General features: G+C 45.8%; 4 protein-coding genes across 4 annotated transcripts; all 4 read right to left on the bottom strand.

Moving 5' to 3' along the window:
• Positions 1 to 89: 89 nt before the first annotated feature.
• LOC128712072 (lipase member H-like) lies at positions 90 to 1,422 on the bottom strand. Its single transcript, XM_053806967.1, has 4 exons — positions 1,308 to 1,422; positions 1,045 to 1,225; positions 786 to 976; positions 90 to 721 (listed from the first exon to the last, which is right to left on the bottom strand). The coding sequence occupies exons 1-4, from the start codon at positions 1,366 to 1,368 to the stop codon at positions 90 to 92; spliced, it is 1,065 nt and encodes a 354-aa protein (XP_053662942.1). The 5' UTR covers positions 1,369 to 1,422.
• A 1,661-nt stretch (positions 1,423 to 3,083) lies between these two features.
• LOC128716309 (pancreatic triacylglycerol lipase-like) lies at positions 3,084 to 6,394 on the bottom strand. The gene is made up of 4 exons (XM_053811228.1): positions 6,391 to 6,394; positions 4,320 to 4,616; positions 3,820 to 4,251; positions 3,084 to 3,745 (listed from the first exon to the last, which is right to left on the bottom strand). The coding sequence occupies exons 1-4, from the start codon at positions 6,392 to 6,394 to the stop codon at positions 3,084 to 3,086; spliced, it is 1,395 nt and encodes a 464-aa protein (XP_053667203.1).
• Positions 6,395 to 7,847: 1,453 nt separating this feature from the next.
• LOC128716304 (phospholipase A1-like) lies at positions 7,848 to 11,570 on the bottom strand. Its single transcript, XM_053811225.1, has 5 exons — positions 11,258 to 11,570; positions 10,900 to 11,163; positions 8,529 to 8,714; positions 8,118 to 8,406; positions 7,848 to 7,908 (listed from the first exon to the last, which is right to left on the bottom strand). Exons 1-5 carry the CDS (start codon positions 11,568 to 11,570, stop codon positions 7,848 to 7,850), a joined length of 1,113 nt encoding a protein of 370 aa, XP_053667200.1.
• A 1,943-nt stretch (positions 11,571 to 13,513) lies between these two features.
• LOC128715136 (phospholipase A1-like) lies at positions 13,514 to 19,076 on the bottom strand. Its single transcript, XM_053810016.1, has 7 exons — positions 19,016 to 19,076; positions 17,549 to 17,721; positions 15,032 to 15,155; positions 14,705 to 14,950; positions 14,449 to 14,631; positions 14,180 to 14,375; positions 13,514 to 13,604 (listed from the first exon to the last, which is right to left on the bottom strand). Exons 1-7 carry the CDS (start codon positions 19,074 to 19,076, stop codon positions 13,514 to 13,516), a joined length of 1,074 nt encoding a protein of 357 aa, XP_053665991.1.
• Positions 19,077 to 20,179: the final 1,103 nt, after the last annotated feature.

The raw sequence follows: 20,179 nt of genomic DNA, 5'->3' as shown, positions 1-20,179 counted from the left end.
ACGCATAGGGAAGCAACAATGAAGTGGAGGAGTTCAGTCTTCGATCAAGCACACTCAGAATTCGAGTTCTGTATCATGGAAAGTGGGGACTAAATTCCTTTCCCATATTCCGGTTTAGCGTTCGTTTCGAGGAAATGGTTACCCCGAGCAGTGTTGGGTGTGGCGTCACCCATCGGAATTGAATCAGACCGACATTTGGCTTCACGAAACTCGTCCGCACTGCGACATGGATATGCTTTGAACGCTGTCGGTCGTGTGACCGATTCGGCGTAAAATTCGTAGGATCGTCCGTGACTGCAAGCGCCCACGAAATCATCGATTCCACCACATCCTGGCTGATTGACACGTCCTCCATTGGGCCAAAAATCCACATGCCCAAGGTTGCGATCATGTCCAAGCATCCCGGCACACGTGTGTATCACGTCGACGAACTGTGCATCGCTCGGATCAAGCAATTTATCCGGTTGTTGATCGGTAAATCCGGGCAGCGCTGGATCAAGCCCAGTAACGCGCGCAACCCTTCCACTCCGTATCGCTTGACCCGTGAAACCGGACGTGTGTGCCCCGAGACTGTGGCCAATGATGTGAACATCGTTCAGATTTGTGCCGCGCTCCACTACCATACGATCGATCAACCCACCAACGTGTCTTCCCACGTCCCGCGTTGATGAAGCAGCCCGGAAGTACAGTGTGTCCGATGCCAAAGGACCCCAGTCGACCACTGGAAGTGATGTGGGAAGAGATTAAAAGGCGGTCTTGACAAAAAAACCGGATATGCACGTTACCTATTACATTAAGATCTTCCCGCTGGAGGTAGCTATTCTTGATGTTTTGCGACACAGGGCTAACGACCGAGTTCTTCCATCCGTGTATGACGAACTTGGTGGGTAATGTTGGATCATAGGTGTTATTCAGTGCCAACGGTGTCGCTGGGTCATTGATGAAGCGAAACGAGCTGGGAGAGTTGATCGTGGATCTGTAAAGAGTCAAGTGTAGGATCAATACCGAGGCGGAGGGAGTATGTGTAACGCTTGGCGCACTTACTGCCGGTAATAGTAAAACACGACATCTTCGTGAATTTGGTTCCTCCTTCCGGTGGATGTGCTCGTATCGTTCGGTTCGGTAAGATCAACAATGATCGGATTGCCTTGGTCGTCCGGCATAAACATCCACGTAACGCCATAGTTGGGATCGACCGCTTTCAGCTGCTGTATGTCACAGTTTACTGAAAAAGAGATCACACAAGCTAATCGTCAGCGCACAGACGGGGAAGAACGCAGCGTGCTTTTATTACACCGCACACTAACATTCGAAGAGCTCCTGAAGGAATACATATTGACACATTAGCGGAATAAGGTATTCGAACATGCTGCCGTACGGTGCGAATTGTGCACATGAACTGAGCGCAGTAATCGTCAGTGTATCGTCCACCGATCCATCCACCGATCGGAAGACACCATTAGACGTGTGGACATTACCGTTCATTAGCGTCACACGGAAGAGAAGGGGTATGTGGATCTAAAGCAATCCACAGCCCAACGAAATCATAGAAAAAAAAACACCTAAATACACCTTGTCCGCGACTGTTTGTACGGTTCTGCAAAGTTCATGGTGATTGACGCGCACAGAGATCACAATCATGCCGATCATCAGCTTCAAGGCTTAAAGCGACACCGGTGGCTGCTAATAAACTGTATCACGTCAGTATACCGACGGCATTATTATCAGCTGAGTGTGGGGAGCATATCGCTGAAGTTAAAAAAAAGGTGAGTGTGATTAACAAAATTGGGATCATTTGTCGAGGTTTGAACCGTGTCAACAACACTTGTTGGTCACCCAAGCCGAAGGTCATGTGCGAAGCAAACAACGAGTACGAGAGGTTGCTTTGATGTATTGACCATATTTTCGGAACGTGTCTCAGTGACAATGGCCGGTAGGGTGTTTAAGTAACTTTCGATGCAAAGTGAGAGTGATATGGTGAGAATGTAATGGGAATGGATGTCAAATTCCGGATTCCGTTTGCACTAGCAGTCATAAGTATCCTTTTATTGCATTATATCTTACGTACAACTCCTCAATGTGTGCAATTGTACAGCGTACGCAGTCTTCCAAACAACTACTAAGATCTCTGGCGTTTGGAGAGTTTATACTACTGTACTTTTCATGACTCATTCATAACTAAAAAAACTATCATATTTTAAGCTGTGTATTATATTAAATTAAATATTATATTAAAGTATATTAAAAGCACAATCTAAATGGCACTACCATGTTCTACGAAGAGCTACAAACCTGCCTGTAGCAGAAGAACAAACGTCAAAGCCTTCCGGATCTTCATGATCGACCGGCATCCGTAACGCACTTTTCCACCAAAACCACCACCGAAACACTGAGAACCATCGTTAACGTGGAAGGACAATTTATAAGGCACTACGCGAAGAGGCACACGGGAGCGGAACGTACTTCCCCTGTCACCGTCCATGACGGTTTGTGAGGCACAGTGTCTTAGATAAACGTGTTACCCTACCACAATACGTCCCAAATATTCCCGGGTCCGAGCCGTTTGCTTTTGATGACTAGTTGTTTTTTTCGCTATTATTTACACTTACTACCAGTATTGTGGTCTAATCGTTCTAAGTAGGCTGATTAGAACCACAGTCACCTAGCCGAACAGAGGCGATTGAATAGCCATTTTCCCTGTACGCTTGAACGCGTTTTCCATAAAGACTTGAGTTATCGGGTAAGAAATAATGTAAAACAACAAAAAAACGAGCAGGTCTCTGGACTAGAGTCAACAATGGAATCAGGGTTTTTCGGGTGGGCGGAAAGTAGCGGGACGCACTTAATTGTGTTTCCTGTTTACCGCCTCAAGAACCGGTTCCTGTCGTCTACATAGTTCACTTTCTATACACTCCACGAACTGAACGTACGAGACTCATTAATTAGATAAAGATGACGTGTTTCCAACGGGAACTGTTTTGCTGGTAAAACATGAGAGAGTACGATAATCGGATGGGGTTGGTGCAAGAATGCACCCACAGACGGATATAGACATGGTGGCGTCGATGTCCCCTTGAAGTGCACTAGTGCGAATTGAACATCGGCATAGTGTAGTGTTGCATCACGCTCGCTTCCTTCTGCTGTAACCGTCGCCGTAAATCCTGCAGGTAGAACGCATCGTCAATATCGTTGTCGCTAGGTGGCGCTAGCGTAGCGATCGTAGTGGCTAGTGTGCTTGTTGCCATCGGCAAACGATCACCACTGTAGCGAGATTTATCCTGTTCAAGAATCGTTCTTATGTGTTCCTTCGTGACTTCGTTGGTACCGATGTGATTGAAGTACGGCCACTCGTCGTTATTTTGGTTCGGATCCTGCGAGTACGGTGTTGGAAAGTGGTCCACATTGTTAAACGAACTGTCCAGCTTTCCCCACTGATCGATATCGCTGATGAACGGATCCCGATTGAGACCGTGCTTGTGCAGGACGGAATCCTTCTTCTGCGGCAAGCTGAAACCAGACCACCGACCAATTGCAAACGGTGATGCCGGATTGGTCGATATTAGAAACATGCCCTCCGTACCGGCCGGGCAATCTTCGCCCGCGACAACTTGCACGTTATTCTGTGGACAAAAGCCAAGCAGATAGTACACGTAGCTTTGACAACTCCAGCCCCAAAAGCCAGTTAGGCTGCGGATTGATTCGGCGAAGTAGTCCGGTGCACGGTGATGACTACAAGCCATCGGGTCTGTAAGAAAGGGGTTGCACATTAAGCGACAAGCAATCGGAGAAGAAACCCCCATAATGGTCACGGGCACTCACTTTGTCCGGAGCTCCAACAACCGGGCTGTAGTATTCCTCCATTCACGTAGAAATCCGCATGTCCGCACCGTTCGATCTTTCCCTGCACCAACGCATTCGTGTGGATCACATCTACAAACTCCGCATCGGTAGGATCCAGCTTATCGTCTGCCGCTGCCGTAATGAAAAGTGGCATTGCGGGATCCAGCCCGGTGATGCGCTTCAATCGGAAGGGTCTCACCGTTGTGGACACGTAGTTCGTCACCTGTGCGCCTAGCGAAAACCCAACGAGATGAATATTATCCGTTCCAGCGTCGATGATCCGCTGCACCAGTTGACCAATGCATTTGCCAACATGGCGCGTGTTGTGTACGGCCGATGGATAACACGGCCCATGGGCAAGATCGCTCCAATCAACGTAGAACAGATTATAATTCGCACGCGAAAGGTACTCTGGAAGGAACGGAAATAACGCTCATGTTAATAAAATCCCCGAAAAAATAAAGACATGGAATCTGTACCTCCTTTCATGTTTATTAGCGGTGTCAGAAACATGTCAGCATTGTAACCATGAATGATGACTTTCACCGGATGGGATGGATTGAAGTAGGACGTACTAAGATTGGACTGATCCCACGTCTCATCGATGTGGATATACTGTCGATCATCGGGGTTTGATCGGGTGAACAGATAGAACCGAATATCACTATCCGGACAGGGACGGTCAACGATCCATACGCAGTTGCCGATGTTGAAGCTACTTCGACCTTTTTTTACGGAAACCGGCACCGGTTGGCAGTTCGGCAGGAACAGTAAGGCTGTTAAAAAAGATGCGAAAGTCCACGAATTAAGACTGATTAATTCGACATTAAACTGATTTTTGGAACAATAAATGTTTACAGTAACACACTCTTGAATATGACATTTAAAAATAGTAATTTCGCTTGACGTTTATGGTGTGTAGTTCGTTTCTTAAGTGGTTTGTTTACAAACCCAACCGTGACTTGTCAATCTGGTCTGGTCTTTCTGTTTGATAATTTTAAAATCAAGCAATAGATAAGGGAAGTGTACTCAATCACTCTCGAGATAATGCAAATAGTCGATCAGCTCTTAACAAGATAAGAATACTTGATACTGAACCTGAACTGTTCGTGTGTTTATAACCCTGAATGAGGGGGGTCGTGTTGTTACTAGTCATTGTCATGGGTTCCCTTCATTTGATAAACCGGTCCTCACCAAGTAACATAACTGCCAGCAGGTTACACAGCGCTGGGGAACGAACGTAATTCACGCCTGCCATCTTTATGCTGCTCTCATCACCAATATGTGAAACGATCTGCTTCCGCGACGTTTTATGGTGTGATAAGCACCACTACACACACCGACGTGAACGCACTGAACACCGCTTATCAATCGCAATAAACACACTATCGCTTAAATTTCGCACTCCAACACAGACACACGGACTCTTCTTGTGGTACTTAAAGTTGTCGCATTTTAGCGGTCATTAAAACATGAACGATGGCTTTGCACCGGAAATGGTTAGACATACCATTAGACACATTCTCACACCCATTCTTCTGGGCAATAGATGTGGGGACAGTGTTGAGGTTTTTTTTTTCTTTTGCGCAATTGTACTCACACGAAACTCCAAACCCGGACGGACCGTACAATTAGCAAACGCATCCGCAAACCTTTACCGCACGGATGAAACTAAGAAACTAATGGATTAATGGTGGGTGGGCCCCAAAACCCGTAACCGATTTCACCGATTCTGCTGCACCGCACCGTCGCCACTCACGAACCGGAGTGCGTTAAATATTCTTTACGCGTTCCCGCGCAACATGGTGGTGACGCGAAAGTGTTTTGCGCGTGTGATTTCCCTCCTTTGGCCCTTTTTTTTCTCTGTTCCCTTTTTGCTTTTGGCGCAACCGACGTGTGCCAGGTGCGGCACATTCCCTCGGAGGCACTGAATCGACCACGGTTTCACTAGGTTTCGTTAGCAATTCTTCCGAAGTTGTGCGTTTGGTGCGTGATATCGATTTTCACTCACAGACGGTAACTGACCGATGACAACACGGAAAACTGTCCAAAAAATGATCGATCCGTTCGGACGGTTCGTCTCTGACTGGCTGTTTGGGTGCACCCACGGGACGGGAGGGTCGAGTGAAAGTTGGTTCCGTTCGACTACTAAGAGGAAAGTCGGTTCTTCTTTTCCGCTTTTGCTACACCTGCTTTTCGCATTGTTTTGGCAGTCACACGGTGAAAGAAGGAAGTGATAGCAAGCGTTGCGTATCGTTTCTATGGAAACACTGTGAAAACGTGCTTGTAACTAAAACTGAAGCGAACGTTTATTAGAACACATACATGAAATGGAACCGCAGTTTAGAAGAAGTTGATGGGACACGTTTACGTACTACAACACCCGGCTTCAATTGATTTGCGCTTGCCGTAGGCTCCGTCGCATTACTGAGCTTTGTTTTGTTTATCACTGCTTGGAGCGTTTTGTGGCGGTGTTGGTGACATACGTTTAAAGGGGTGGTTTAGGACAGGGGTGGCAAACCCGGGCATAACTAAACAAAACAAACTTACACATTCCACCTATCGTTTTCTATCGCATTTTCTTGTTGAACCGTAACCGCACCGGTAGAGTCCAGAATTATATGTCCACGACAATTATGAAAAATGTATAAAGTGTTGATACTATGAAAGCAGTTATTAAGCTTAAAATAAAACATTGCATAGCCATAGAACTTGAGAATAGAAAAAAATATCATATGAATTCTACACCCACAGCTTCATGTGTGTTCGACACCCTTGACTTTGGGGAGGCACGAAAGCGTTGCAAACATTAAAAACAAACCGGTTAAAAAAGCTGTAAACGCGAATGCACAATAGTAATGCAACATCGCATCGGTGCACATATGCAAATCAGACGAAATGGTTCGTTTAAAAGCATAATAAAACTCTTTGACACTCTTGCAATAATTGTGAAATTGTGTAAAGGTTAGATGTTTTTTGTTTGTTTGTTTATTAAATAAATTCTTCACTGCGCACTCAGCACGCATAGTTGAGGTTGTATGTTACAAAGCGTTACATTGTAGTTATTGAAGTTGGCGTTTGCTTAACTAATCATTTATACACTGGGCTCCAAATTACAGATCCAATCTGCCGCTAATGTATTACGATCTATTACTCGCTGCTCTCCTAATACTTTCTAAATGGCATTTTTTTACCGAGATTTTGTTTCTGTGTAAATGATCATCACCCATTTTCCTTTCCAGCGACCAACAGTTCACATGTCCAGAAGACTCCGCACACGCCGCATCGCTGAAGGTCGTTCGGGAAATATAGATGGCAGTGCGCTTAACCCACCGATCAAATCACTACCCAACAAATTACCACCGTGCGCGCGTGCATCACGCGTGAGGCAACTGCCACGAAGAAGTCATAAGCCGCAAGCAGTACGGCCCCGTAGGAGCTGATCCCGATAAATCACCAATAATGGCAGTGTGTTATGTATTTCTTTTTGTGACTCTTTTTTAATTCGCTGCTCGCAACACTTTGCACGATTGCGCACCTGCGGTGATCTTCAGTAATGAGACGGCTTGGTGCGTCGTTGCCCTCTAATTCTCTTTATTGCCAAGCCTTTTTTTCATGGTGCTTGGTGTCCTCCCACCTTCATGCGAGTTTGTGCGAGTGTGTGTGTGTTTCGCTTTTTAAATGATGTCGATCGACCGGCAGTAGTGAAGCAAGGTGAGATCTTCCACCGTCTCCATGCATTGAGATCTTCTGTACTGATTGCTTACTGTACGCCGAAGGCAAGTAAATGAATTCTATGCCGTTCTCTTTCCGGTTTCCGTGTGGCACTAATGTGTTCTAATGTGGCAAGTTTGCACACTTAGGTAGTCCTGGTAGAGAAGTGGAAGTGGCGGATGTTATGCCACCGTGAAGTGTCAAAGATCTTGGGCCGACATGAAGTTAGATGCATCAAGAATAAGCAACCTGCAGTTGGGGTTTCGACGTCCATCGTCCAAGCGGATCCACCTTTAGAAGCCCATCGCAAACGGAGACTTTGGGTTCGTTGGTACAAAGTATACTCCCTCAACGCTGTGAAAGAGAACGAGACAAAACGATACGAGAAATTGATTGTTAGCAAACGGTACAGTAGGTCACTGGCGTCGATATGCCCGAAATGTTGGATTTTCGGTAGGACCAGGAAGTGTTGACCCACTGACTGTTTCCAAAAGCTCGTGGAACCGGACAAATACTCTCAGGTACTCCGGCCCTTGGACGGTTCGGATTGATGCGCTACTCACGTATTCGAACAGTACTCGCCCATCAGTATGCGATTGGTATCGTGCACATTGTTGTTTTCGCCGAGGGCCACGTCAGGTTGCGTCGAATGAAGCTCTTCCTGCCGGCTGCTATCTTCACCGGCAATCAGCGACGTTTGTTGCTGCTGCTGCTGCTGCTCGACACGATACTTACAGAAGCCGAAAAAGTACGCAAAGTAACTGGTGCAGCGTGTCGCCCAGAACCCGTGCTTGCTGTTGATCGATTCCGCAAAGTAGGCGGCCGACATTTTGTGGCTGCAGAGCGGTTGATCTGTCGAAAGGATCATGATTGTTTGAAGGGTGGCGGTACAAACATCGGGGCATGGTTTCACGAAATTAGTTCCATCGTTACCACACCGTGCGGCGCATGAGGTGTGATCGATCGGCACTCACTTGAATCTTTTTCGCAGCCCGGCTGATTTTGGCCTCCGTTCATGTAGAAATCGACATGGCCGCACGCTTCGATCTTCCCGTAAACGCCCGCATTGGTGTGGATCACATCGACAAAGTCGGCGTCGCTTTGGTCCAGCTTCCAGTGGGGTCGGGCCGTCGCAAAGAAAGGCAGTGCTGGATCGAGACCTGTTGAGTGCGATGGATGTGAGACTTTGAAATTTAGTGCGTGGCATATGTCATACCCAACGAGAGCATCTCGTTGGGACGTGACCTCGTACCACGGTTTGAGGAAGCATTGCGTCGCAGCATTGAACGCAGCAAAAACAAAACGCACACAACGATGGTCATACAAGTAGGGCTTTCTTTTTTTATCTACTCAAAACGGTTTGTTCGTTGAACTTGACATAAACTGCTGGAGGCAATTGTAGAAAATTAAAAACGTACATGGCACCGCATGGCACATTATGCCGGGCGTCGATGACATTGACATTAGTCGTTCGTGCCGAGATGAAGGTACGGAAATGCTGTGTACTACACAGCTGCACGGCCAGAGCAAATGCGCATCCATTTGAAGATGAAGACTTTTCGAATCTTCCAAACAATGTGATGTTATGCAATAAAGCACACAAGCGTTTTTTTATGAGTTTTTTTTCTGATACCTTTAAGGATACACAATTGACGGTCAATTTGACTTCAATTCAATGGTTAATTAGCATTTACACATAGAGAGAAACACGGTGAACAGGTTTCGCTGCCACGCACAGCTTTTACCGATCGCTGATCCATGTTTGTAGGTTCGTAATTAATGTGTGACCCTATCTCACTCTCTTCTACGGTGGGTCAGGTTGGTTGTTTGCACGTGGCAAATATCGTACCGATGAGAAATATGCAAAACCCGACATGGTTCTCACTTTCAACAGAAGATCGGTTCGCGTGGACAGAACATATTCGAGCGGATGGAAATAGTGTCAAGAAAGGGTGTTAATTAATCACAGTCAGGTAAAAAAAAAGTTTTAAATAAGTAAGAAATATTTTACTTTCAATTGGTAATATGTTGCATTTTATCGTGGCAAGATCTCTTGAGTTACTGTAGTGACTTAAATGAGCGGTTAAGCTGGAAATTACTTGAGTATTATTACTATAAATATTTCTACAAAATCTTAAGTAACCTTAATTTTTGTTGTACTATTATTAGTCCTTAATAAAGATTGCTTGCAAATCCTTGCGACAGGATCTTGACTTGCCTATGACTTCATTGAATCTTTATCTACTTTATATGGTGAATTAAATAATGTTTCCTTAATACCTATAAGTTGAAACATGCGAGATTCAATTCAACAAAACAAGCACGTAAAATACATAAATCAAAATTACTTACGTAATTAGGGTGTTTAGATTACTTGAAAGTTTGCTCTTGAACACAAATGTACAAAATATTAATTCGAAGCTTAAAGAACTTTTAAGAAATAACATCATGAAACTCAATTTCCACGATATATTTAAATGCTTTTCTGGCAAGTACTGACAAAGAGCGTAACAAACGCAACCCTTTGCTGTTAATTTAAGCAGCTCATTAACAGATAAATGTGATAATCTTTAAAATTCAGATACAACCTATTACTGTCTTGATCGAGTCGCAGATGAGCGGCGTACGATCATTGTTTTCTGGTTTATCGAGCTGAAAGGATCATTGCACCAGCAGCTAGGTCAGTTCAGTTCAGGTGTATAATGCACCGTAAAACCGAGCAGCTTCATACAAGCATCTGGTGACCGATCAACCGTTAAGGAGTCCAGCAATTACGAAAGATTGCTGCCCAGACGCCGAACTGCTGTTTTAATGTTACAAGAACTCACATTTTATGAACGAAATTAGTAAGCGCATGGTAAGCTTTTTCATACGAGCGAGTTGCTCAGCAGTGGATCAAGTGTGGATGTATATGAGTGTAATATTTTCGCAAATTTATTACCACTCACTTGCTGATTTTGATCTCACTTTCGTCTTGATAGAACGCGATCGGACCTCGTAGCCCATTCGGAAGTTTGCGATGAAACGAGTTTGCTAACCGCACTGTTTAAGATGTTTAGGAGCTTTTTTTCGAACCGTTGCTCTAACGTTCCGATTTTCCATGCGCAATGAACGCGATGAGGATAAAAATACGCATTATCCAATGTGCGGCACTAAGCGTACCAGCGTTCGGTACGGGTACGGTAGAGAAATACAAAATTATGCCAAACTGTCACTCGGTCAATGCGAACCACTACTCACGGGTTAAAAAACCGTGCCTGCACTTGGAACCGTTTGGTGTGCGTGTGCAAAACATATGAGCTCGGCGTCCATCTGGAGCGTACCGTGAGCCGTAGTGCTACGTACCTGTGATACGGCGGAACTTGACGCCAATCGATTTCTCCAGCGCATTGCTGGTGAAGCTCAGCACGTGCGCACCGAGACTGAAACCGATGGCGTGCAGATCGCGGGTGCTAAATTCCGGATGGTTCGCCTGCAACCCTATCAGGAACGTAGCCGTACATTCGCCCGCCTGCTTGGTGTTGAAGGCGGCGGTCGGATAGCACGGAAGCCGGGACAGTTTTCCCCAATCGACGATGAAGACGTTCGTGTTCGGTTTCCGCAAGTACGCTGTCAGATACAAGGAAATCGAAAGACATCGTAGGGTATTGATATTTGATGGGTTTTGTTGCGGTACATCCGTCCCATCCATCCGTCCGCTTACCTTTGCGGATCATTTTGGTAGCGTTGAAATCGATACTACCGCCATATCCGTGTACGATCAGCTTGTTGGTTTGGTTGAGCGCAATGTGCTCCGGCACGTGCGGATCTATGGAGTCCAGCAGTATGGGGCCATCTTTCGGGTGCTCGCTGGAGAAGATGTAAAACGCGATCGTTTTGGATGTGCACGGTTCCAGATATTGGAACTGGCAGGGTCCTATCGAGAACTCGTGCGCCCTCACAATGTCCCGTATGAAGATCAAGAGGAGAACAAGGCGAAAACACTGGGACCGATTGCGCGGATGGTTATGGCACATTTTGCGACCTGCGGACACTTGATTACGGTTGCAGCCGTCACTTAACACTGCCGACCGAAGCGCAATACCTTCAATCGATTATCGATCGTCCAGATTGTCAACGGTTTCATCGGAATGTGGTTTGCTGTTGGATGGCACTGTGCGTGCGCACCTTAGCCGAAGCAATTGGGTTTCGGGTTTGGAGCCACTCTGTACACTAAATTCACCGCGCGCTGGTTCGTCCTACTTTGAGCAGTAATTTGACGTGTTTCACTGGCACTTTCATTACAATTCCACGTCCATCCAGTCGGATTGCCTTCGCACTGCTATTTCTGCATCACATCGCAAACACACGCCTTGGTTGGCCGATCGATTTTGTGGGAATCGTACTGAAAATTAACAACTTGCTGCATTTGGGACCGTTGAGATGATGATGATGTCGGGTTTCTTGCACAATAACAAACTGACGATCGAACTGTGTCTTACATTGGGTGTTGGGTTAGGCTAGGGTGGGGATCGAATGGGGGGTTTGGTCTCCGTCTTCGTCCGGAGCTGGATTAAATGAAATGCGTGAAGGATGGCTACCCCTGCGATGAAAACGTTCCGGGCGGAGCCGAATACTCACTTCAGACGACGCCACTCATTCTGGCTGGCAACACTGCCGAAAGGAAAGATCTCGTGAAACTACTTAGCTGATGTGATCCTTAAGATCGAACGTCCGAAAGGGTACTGAAATGGAAACCCAGCAGTATCCGGCACCGGTGGATCTCAACCGTAATGGCAGTAGTTTCTCGCCAACCGAAGTGAAGTTCTAATTCCCACTCACTTTCGATCGAACCGACTGAGCGTGCAACTGCTTCCACTGCTGTCTGCGCGCAGTGACTGTGTATGTCGCGTACGAATTTCGCTAATCCTATTTGGATGTTGCACACACACGGCGCGTTTGGTGGGGGATTAAAAGTAGCAAAAGGTTCAGTTTGGCTAGCACCACCGCATGGTCTGCTGATGATGGGTGGGAAAGACGGGTTTTGTATATGAATAGTAATGATGATGATGATGATGATGATGATACCCGGTCGTGTCACGATGCGGCCGAATAATGGTGAGAAGCTGTGAGAAAGAATTTGTTTATATACGCCCGCATCACACGCATGGTACGGCCCCAATTGGGAGGGGGGATTCTGACACGTTCTGATCTAGAGGAACGCACACCGGGCGTTCGGTTCCGTTTGGTGCCTTAAGGTGGTCATAATTTCAAAACAGCTTTTGTTTGCACAAGTGCTGTACACGGGGTTGTGTTATGATACTTTAGTGTGCAGTTGTTGGAAGAAAAAGCAGAGAATTTGATTAAAATGACATTGAGAAATGATGTAAAACGCAAAGAAATTTTATTGCGTGAGGAGGAGCAAGTTAGTGTTCTGGAAATTTCTCAAAATATACCATAAATGTTTGACTAATAAACACCTCATTGCAATCGTGAAGCAAATTGTCGTGCTTCCTTGTAAATAAATTACGCCTGATAAACCGTGTAAAGGCTCCCATTGCTGTGTGCAATTATTCTGGCATAAAACCGTGCAAACTCGCTGGTCAGAGATGCTCTTACCGGTATGGAAAATTCCGAAACAAAAGTGCCATAATAGTGTATCGTTTCAAAACGGTTGTTCAAATTTATTTGTTTGCCCTTTTTGCAGTGAAAATCTGCAGCCGTAATTATAACTTCCTGATGGCGATCGATACGGCAATCACCCGTTTGAAGGTGGAGTGATTGCTTTGTGCAATCGTGAGAATTGTGTGTTGCAGATGACGAGGTGATAAAAACGGTTATGATGGTAATTAGTCTTACACACTGGAAATCTTTGTGACGAGATGGAACTTAAGAGCTAGGATGATTGTTCTGACTGTCTACTGGTGTGGACTGGATGGATGATCTCCCGCGTAAAGTTGTGGTACTATCGTTTGCCTCTTCATATGCAACACCGTTGATCTCCGGGCATCTTGGGATGCGATGGACAGAAGGGTGGATTATTGTCTTTGATGCAGTACGAGCCGGCGGCACTGCAATTGAGAATAAGAATATGGCGGTGCGAGAGGTTAATTCAGACTTAACGAGCTGCAGTTAAGGTGGAAGATGTGGTTCTGGCTGGTGCGATCCTTAACCTTTTGTGGTCGCTATGGCTACATGGGTTTGTCATGAGTACCTGCAGACATATTTAGTGTCGTGCTACGATACAGTGCGGTTGTAAAGTTTAATAGGACATAATCAGTGGCCTTGACATGTCGAAGAGGTATTTCAAACAAAGTGGGTAATTGGATATGCTGTGGAGATTGACACGAATGCCTCAGATGTTTCTATTTGAATCTGCTCAGCAGCTTATAATCTTCATGAAGCTCTCGTCTAACCTTAGCTGTCGTATATTTAAGATTAGAAATTACTGGAAACTAGAACTCTGCCACCTTGTATAGTACACTTCTACTTTTGTTCTACTTTTGTTGGTGCATGACTTCTAAATATCGCGAATTCCTTCCGAAGTGGAATTATTTATAAAGTGACGCCTAAAACCCTTGGTAGCTCCAGTATTATTTTAGCCATAAAACCATTTTTAGTTTCAAGATTACTGATGTACTCTTACTTTGGCGGTGTTTTCAAGCCCATCGGTATGGCGTAACCCATCGCATAACCGAACCGTCTTCGTCCCTGTCGGATGCCCGATAGCACCGCATTGGAAGGACATCGGCGACTGCACGGTTCCGCCATTGGTTCGTGTCCTTCGTACAGTGACTGTGCCATATAGCAAATAGCCCAAATGTGACTGCATAAGTTAATGTCTGGAAAGAAAAAACCGTGTTGAAGTGAGTTATCGATGGCATTCTAGAGGCGAGATGGTTCTGTTATAGTTACTTGTGCTGTTCCCACAGTACGGTTGCCGTCTGCCACCGTTTACACAGAAATCGATATGTCCTACACGACCTCCCTCACCGTAATGGCCAGCATTCGTGTGGATGACCTGCACGTACTTGGCGTCTCCCTGATCGAGCCGATTGACGCCACCCGGTTTGATGAGTGGTCTCGCAGGATCTAGCGCTAAAACAGGAATACAACAACGATTTAAGTAAATAGTGATCATTGGAGGACTTAACGTTAAGCTGCCTGTTACCTATAATACGCTCCATTCGGAAGTTGAGATAATTCGACATCAAACCGCAGATGTGCGCACCTAGCGAATGGCCGACGCAGGTTGTCTTTTCCACCGGCAGTCCCAAGTCTCGCAACTGCATCAAGCTCTGTGCCAGGCAGGTCGCCACCGGACGTATGTTGTAGACGGCTGCGACATAGCACGGCGGCTGACAGAGGGCTCCCCAGTCGACGAGGAACACATTGTATCCTCCGTGGTTAACGTATGCTGGAGACGAAATGGAAAAAGCACGACCACGGTGGGTTTAGTTTTCGTTTCGTTGGAGTAGACAAAGGCTCCAGTGCTTACCATCTCGCAGAACCGCAATCGGTAGCGTATCATCACCGCCGGCGTACCCGTGTATCAGAATGATGTTCTCCTTCGCATGGTCCCATTCGGTGTTGTTCAACCAATCCCGAAGCCGATGGTCGAACTGTGGTGGAAATGGAAGGGAAAAAAAAGCGTTAGCAGCTCTCTTGCACAGCACACCGAGATAGGGGAGGTGTGCGAGATATATGGCCTTGTGGAGTCTACCGGCAACAGAGAACTAGAACTATGTCAGAGGAACGATTGATAACGATGCGTTTGTACCCCAAAGCACGGTGTAATATGCGTGCCAACCGCAATACAACCTGTGCCTGACATTGATCAGGGCCAATAGGCCACGGATGTTGTCTGGTGGTGGTGGTGGTTTTGGTAACTTGATATGCAAAACAAAACTAAACAAGCATTTTTGACGGCATCGTTGTGGTTCAATAATTGAGGTTAATAAACTGTTGAACCACACGTCGATCCGATCCCGAGCGATGATGGCAATGGGCAGCAGGTGGAACGTGGTGGTGGCGAATGCATATTAATAACTGCTCCCCACAACCCGTACCCCTCCTTGTTCCCAATTTGACACCGTTCCATCGATGGACCGGTAGACAAATCGCGACTTATGTGCGCGTCGCGCGCTCTTATGTATGCCCAACACGTTGCCGGCTGATTCATTCACGAGTCGCTCCTCCTTCTCCGATCTCCGTGGCGGGTGTTTCCGGTGTGGCAGGTACGGTTTCTTAGTGTGGGCCATACGAGAAATGTCCGCAGTGTACGGTTCACTCGCATGGCACTTGCAGTGCACGGTCCTATTATTGGCACCGTCACTAAAACCGGACGGAACAGCCGACGACAAAGACAGTTTTGGCGGTGTTTTCTATCCGCGTGTGGTTTGCCGTTGTTGCGTGTCGGCGATGGAATGGTGTACGTTCTAATTGGTAGGTGACCACGGCCAATTGGAAAGTACCCTTGCCGGGATCTATGTCAAGAACTGGCCGATTGTGCAAGTGTCCGAATTGTATTTTTCACCTAGCTGTCTTTATCACCGTCATTTAAATTTCAAGTGTTTGTTAGGAAATTTCGAATATTTAGTAAAATTACGTCTCACAAACGTATTGAAATAACATAAATTTCTAACACTCAGCGTTAAGATCAATCAGGAATACATAGGTAAAGATCTAGTGTCTCTGTGCTTTGTCCAGTATATCGAATGTCCCAAACGTAAACGCTGACTACCCTTTATCCTGATACACATAAGTCCAGTAAATCTTTTTCCGGACTGTTTTATAGCTGTATTACATATAATGTATAAAGTCAAAATGAAACAGATTCAAGTTCAAAATAGTGTATAAATGAATGGTGATCTCTGTTACACCAGTTATCAGGTTTCTATGGCGAAATTCTTTGCTCGAATGCAATTATGAACCCAATCATGCAATAACTTCTATAAAACAATCCAAATCCAAATATTAGTGTACCTGCAGACGTATGATTCTGCGTAGCTAACAAGCTTTCTGTATTGTTATTTTACTGACTGAGGTAATACCAAAGACTATATATCCACTCAATCTTAGATTAAGCAATTTATAGCAATAAAGTATCGCTGGCTAATCTCTAATCCATCCGCCAATTTACCGATTTTCATGGGTCCATTTTCTTGTACCTAACATAAAAAAAAAACCGGAAAAGGGATCGTGCTGGAATGCGTCGATAATGAACTTCAAAAAGCACACCCCTTTTCCTCGTGCAGCGATGGCGTAACGTGTGGCTTCCCGACCCCCTCGAGTCTCTCGCACGTGCCACTAATCCGACAAAAGAGCGAATCCGATTCCGCGAGCCATAGGGCTCGGCTATGCTGGGGCAAAAGAAGGTTATGTTCGCGGTGGCCGAATCGCCGGTTCGCGGACTGGTACTGGATGGCTGCACATGAGCAGTCTCCTTCCGCTGCCCGCAATTGAAGCAGCTTGCGCATTTTATAGCTTCTTTCATTGCAAGCGGCTTGGGGCCGAAGTGGAGAAGAAGGAAAAAAACAGCGAATCAAACCAGTTATTAACATCGTGTATCAAACGGATTGCGTGAATTCACTGCCCAAACCGGACATTAGGAGGGGTTGGGTCGGTGGTGGCGGTGGAGGTTGGTTGTACGAAAATGCATTTGCAGTCTGCAAACAAGTGCATGGTGTTCACTTGAGCTCCACTCCTCTCCCCTTCGCCCCACAGCCACCCTCATTCCTTCGACACGTGTATGAGAGTGCTTGAGAGTGGCTGAGGCCGTTAGTTAAGGCAACCTTGACGTTCAAAAACGAGTCTCGTGCCCTCATCGTTTGGAAAGGCTCGCAAGTGGTGCCCTCCTTATAGAATAGATGTTTTGCCGGTACCTTTACAAGATTTATCACCACACACACACACACCGTAAAAGGATAAGCTACCGTATGGTTTTGATGAATTTTTGTCCAACACCTTGAAGAGATGTTGGAAAAGCTTGCTGAAGAAGGATTTGCAGACTTACCTTAAACTTATCCTTCACGATGCCGGACGTGTAGAGATAGATGCTGATGTCCTCATCCGGACAGACGTCCTGCCCGTTGCCCCGCTTCCACACGCAATCCTCCCGCGTCGAGTTGAACGAGTCCGGATCGCCCAGATAGAGGGCCTGCGCCAGTAGATGCTGTGCCTGGGCGTCTATAAATTGGTCTTGCGGTTGGTTTTTTTTGCGAATTGTTTTTTTTTTTTGGGGTTTGTTTGTTTATTTTGCCGTGGGGAAGTGTGTTGTTGGGGGTAGGATTTAAGTGTTTGTTTTCCACCACGAAAAACCGTAAGACGTATAAAACCAGATCGAATCATATGCTTTCACAGTTTGGTGAATCGAATGATAACGACAGCGTGCGGTGCTGGATGGTGCGAAGGTGAGACGAGAAAATGGTGCATCTATCATGATTGTGATGAGTATTAATGAGCATTACGAACAAAGAACACATGGAAATGTACTCCAAAACAATGAGGTGAGCTTGCGACAGTTTTTTTTCGAAATTACGGCATTAGAAAGCAGAAAGAGTAACAGAGAGCGAAGAGGTGTCAGCATTGGTAAGTTGTGTTCTAAAACAGTTCGAATCATCATTGTGCCAATCCAAAGGTGACAAGATGATAAAGAAGAGATAGAATAGCTAGTGCGTTCGTCAAGTGTGTTTGATTAGAAAAAATCGGAAAATGCAACGCCACACAAAAACACACACAAACCCCTGCATGCGAGTATTGATATGGAAAACGAAACTAAAGGGGTTGTTCTTTTTAGTAGGCAGCGCGATAGTAGTGGTAAGATAGTGACGAAAAAGAGGAAAATTAGTATCCATGGAAACGTTATTGGCAAAAATGCACCGGCATGTGGCGCCTACTGTGGCTACTGTGTGGATAGTGCGTACATTACGACTTCGGCTAGTAACCGTGAACCGTGAAAGTGATCGACTTCCTCACATGCAATTGTGCACATAGTGGTGCACGCACAATAACACACACACACAGAAGCGATATGATTCGTGTCGTTGGTTTTCTATTGTTTGGTTCTTGTTCTGTACTTGTTGTGCGTTTTGTGTTAATTAACACGCTGCCATTGTTGTCTCCATAGGGAGATGCTTGGTCGGAGTTGAAGTGATCATCTCCGGAGGAACGACACGACACTAGGCTGATTCAATTTAAACTTTGTAGAACAGTTTTATGTCAAGTAATGGATTTTTAATTGCTTGCAACACGAAAAAGAGATAATGAATTTTCCATGCAAAAACCCCCCACAAAAGGGGTTCGTCGCTCGATGAATTGAAGTCACCCACAAATAAAACACATACACACTCGATGGCGTTCTTGGGGTAGATCTCTGCACGTAAGACTTCCTACCAGTTACTCACTACAATGCATCCTCCCGCTTTCCTGGATGATGGTATGGAATTCTGACTCAATGACTCAAAAGGTGGAGACCACTTACAAATCATTACACCGCCGCTGATCAGCATCGAGCTGAGGATGATCTTCACTAGCAGCACCATTCTGTAGCCACACACACACACACACTCCCCTTGTACCACTGGCCACGGACTACCAACTGACCACTATAGCAGCGTGTCTATCAGCGTTTTCGGCTGGACAATCCAAGCCCTAGCAAGCGACTAACCAACCGTCGGTCTGCACAAACGCTACCAAGCCACCGCTGCAGCCTACCAAAGTCGGTCGCGGGCCGGTCTGCTAGGTTTCAACTCGCCTCCTGCCCGCTCATCCTGTCGGCGTGCCATAACGCCCTGCCCGTGACGGGTCTGCACACGCGGCCATGAGCCATGAGCGGTGCCGAAGCGTTCATCGTGCCATCGTGCATTTGAGTTCACACAAACCACGATGCTTTGTGTGTGCGTATTTTTTTTTGAGGCGGTTTAAACCGTTAGATGCAACATATTGCTCACGACGCGTCTGGTAGGGTTGGAGGCTGTAAAATGGCAGATAATTGTGGTTGGTTGATAAATTCATTAGAACGATAACGAGCGGTTGACAGTTTGGGTGGTGGAAAATGATGAGAAGCAAGCGAAAACTCAAAGGGGAAGTGTCAAGAGCGTTTGTAATTATTGATCGGCATGTCAATGGCGATGTGTTCAAATCGTTCTAACAAAGACCCGAGATCTATTCTATACAGATATCTCTTTATCCTTTTCATTAAAATTTATAATTTAATTCGCCATTATATCAAACTTCTAATTTTCATAATATCTTATGAATCATACGTTGCACATTTTGTTCTCCTTGTGCTTGTCCCTCATTTACAGCCTAAATAAGGTTAAATGTGTGACACCACATGGAAGAAAGCCATAAATTTCATCTTAACATTACAACATCCATCTGCAAGCGAACAATGGAGGTGTAAAGCTTGGGTTTGCTAATAATTTAAAATGCCCCATTAGAAATGCCACAAATTAACACGTTGCGTAATTGGGATGGCTTCTTTACAGAAGGGACAAAAACAAAGTGCACCCAGGGAAGCTTCTGCAAATGTCACACCGATGTCGTCATTGCTATTGCCAGTCCAGGCACGTTTCTTGAGGCTCGTTGGCTGAGCGAGGGTTCGTTGCCTATATTTAACACCCGACTGAAGTCTCTCCATACG

Source organism: Anopheles marshallii, chromosome 3 (genome assembly GCF_943734725.1).
Source record: "Anopheles marshallii chromosome 3, idAnoMarsDA_429_01, whole genome shotgun sequence".
Taxonomy (NCBI): Eukaryota; Metazoa; Arthropoda; class Insecta; order Diptera; family Culicidae; genus Anopheles; species Anopheles marshallii.
Note: the sequence above shows the minus strand (reverse complement) of the source record. Positions and strands in the feature narration are given on the sequence as shown.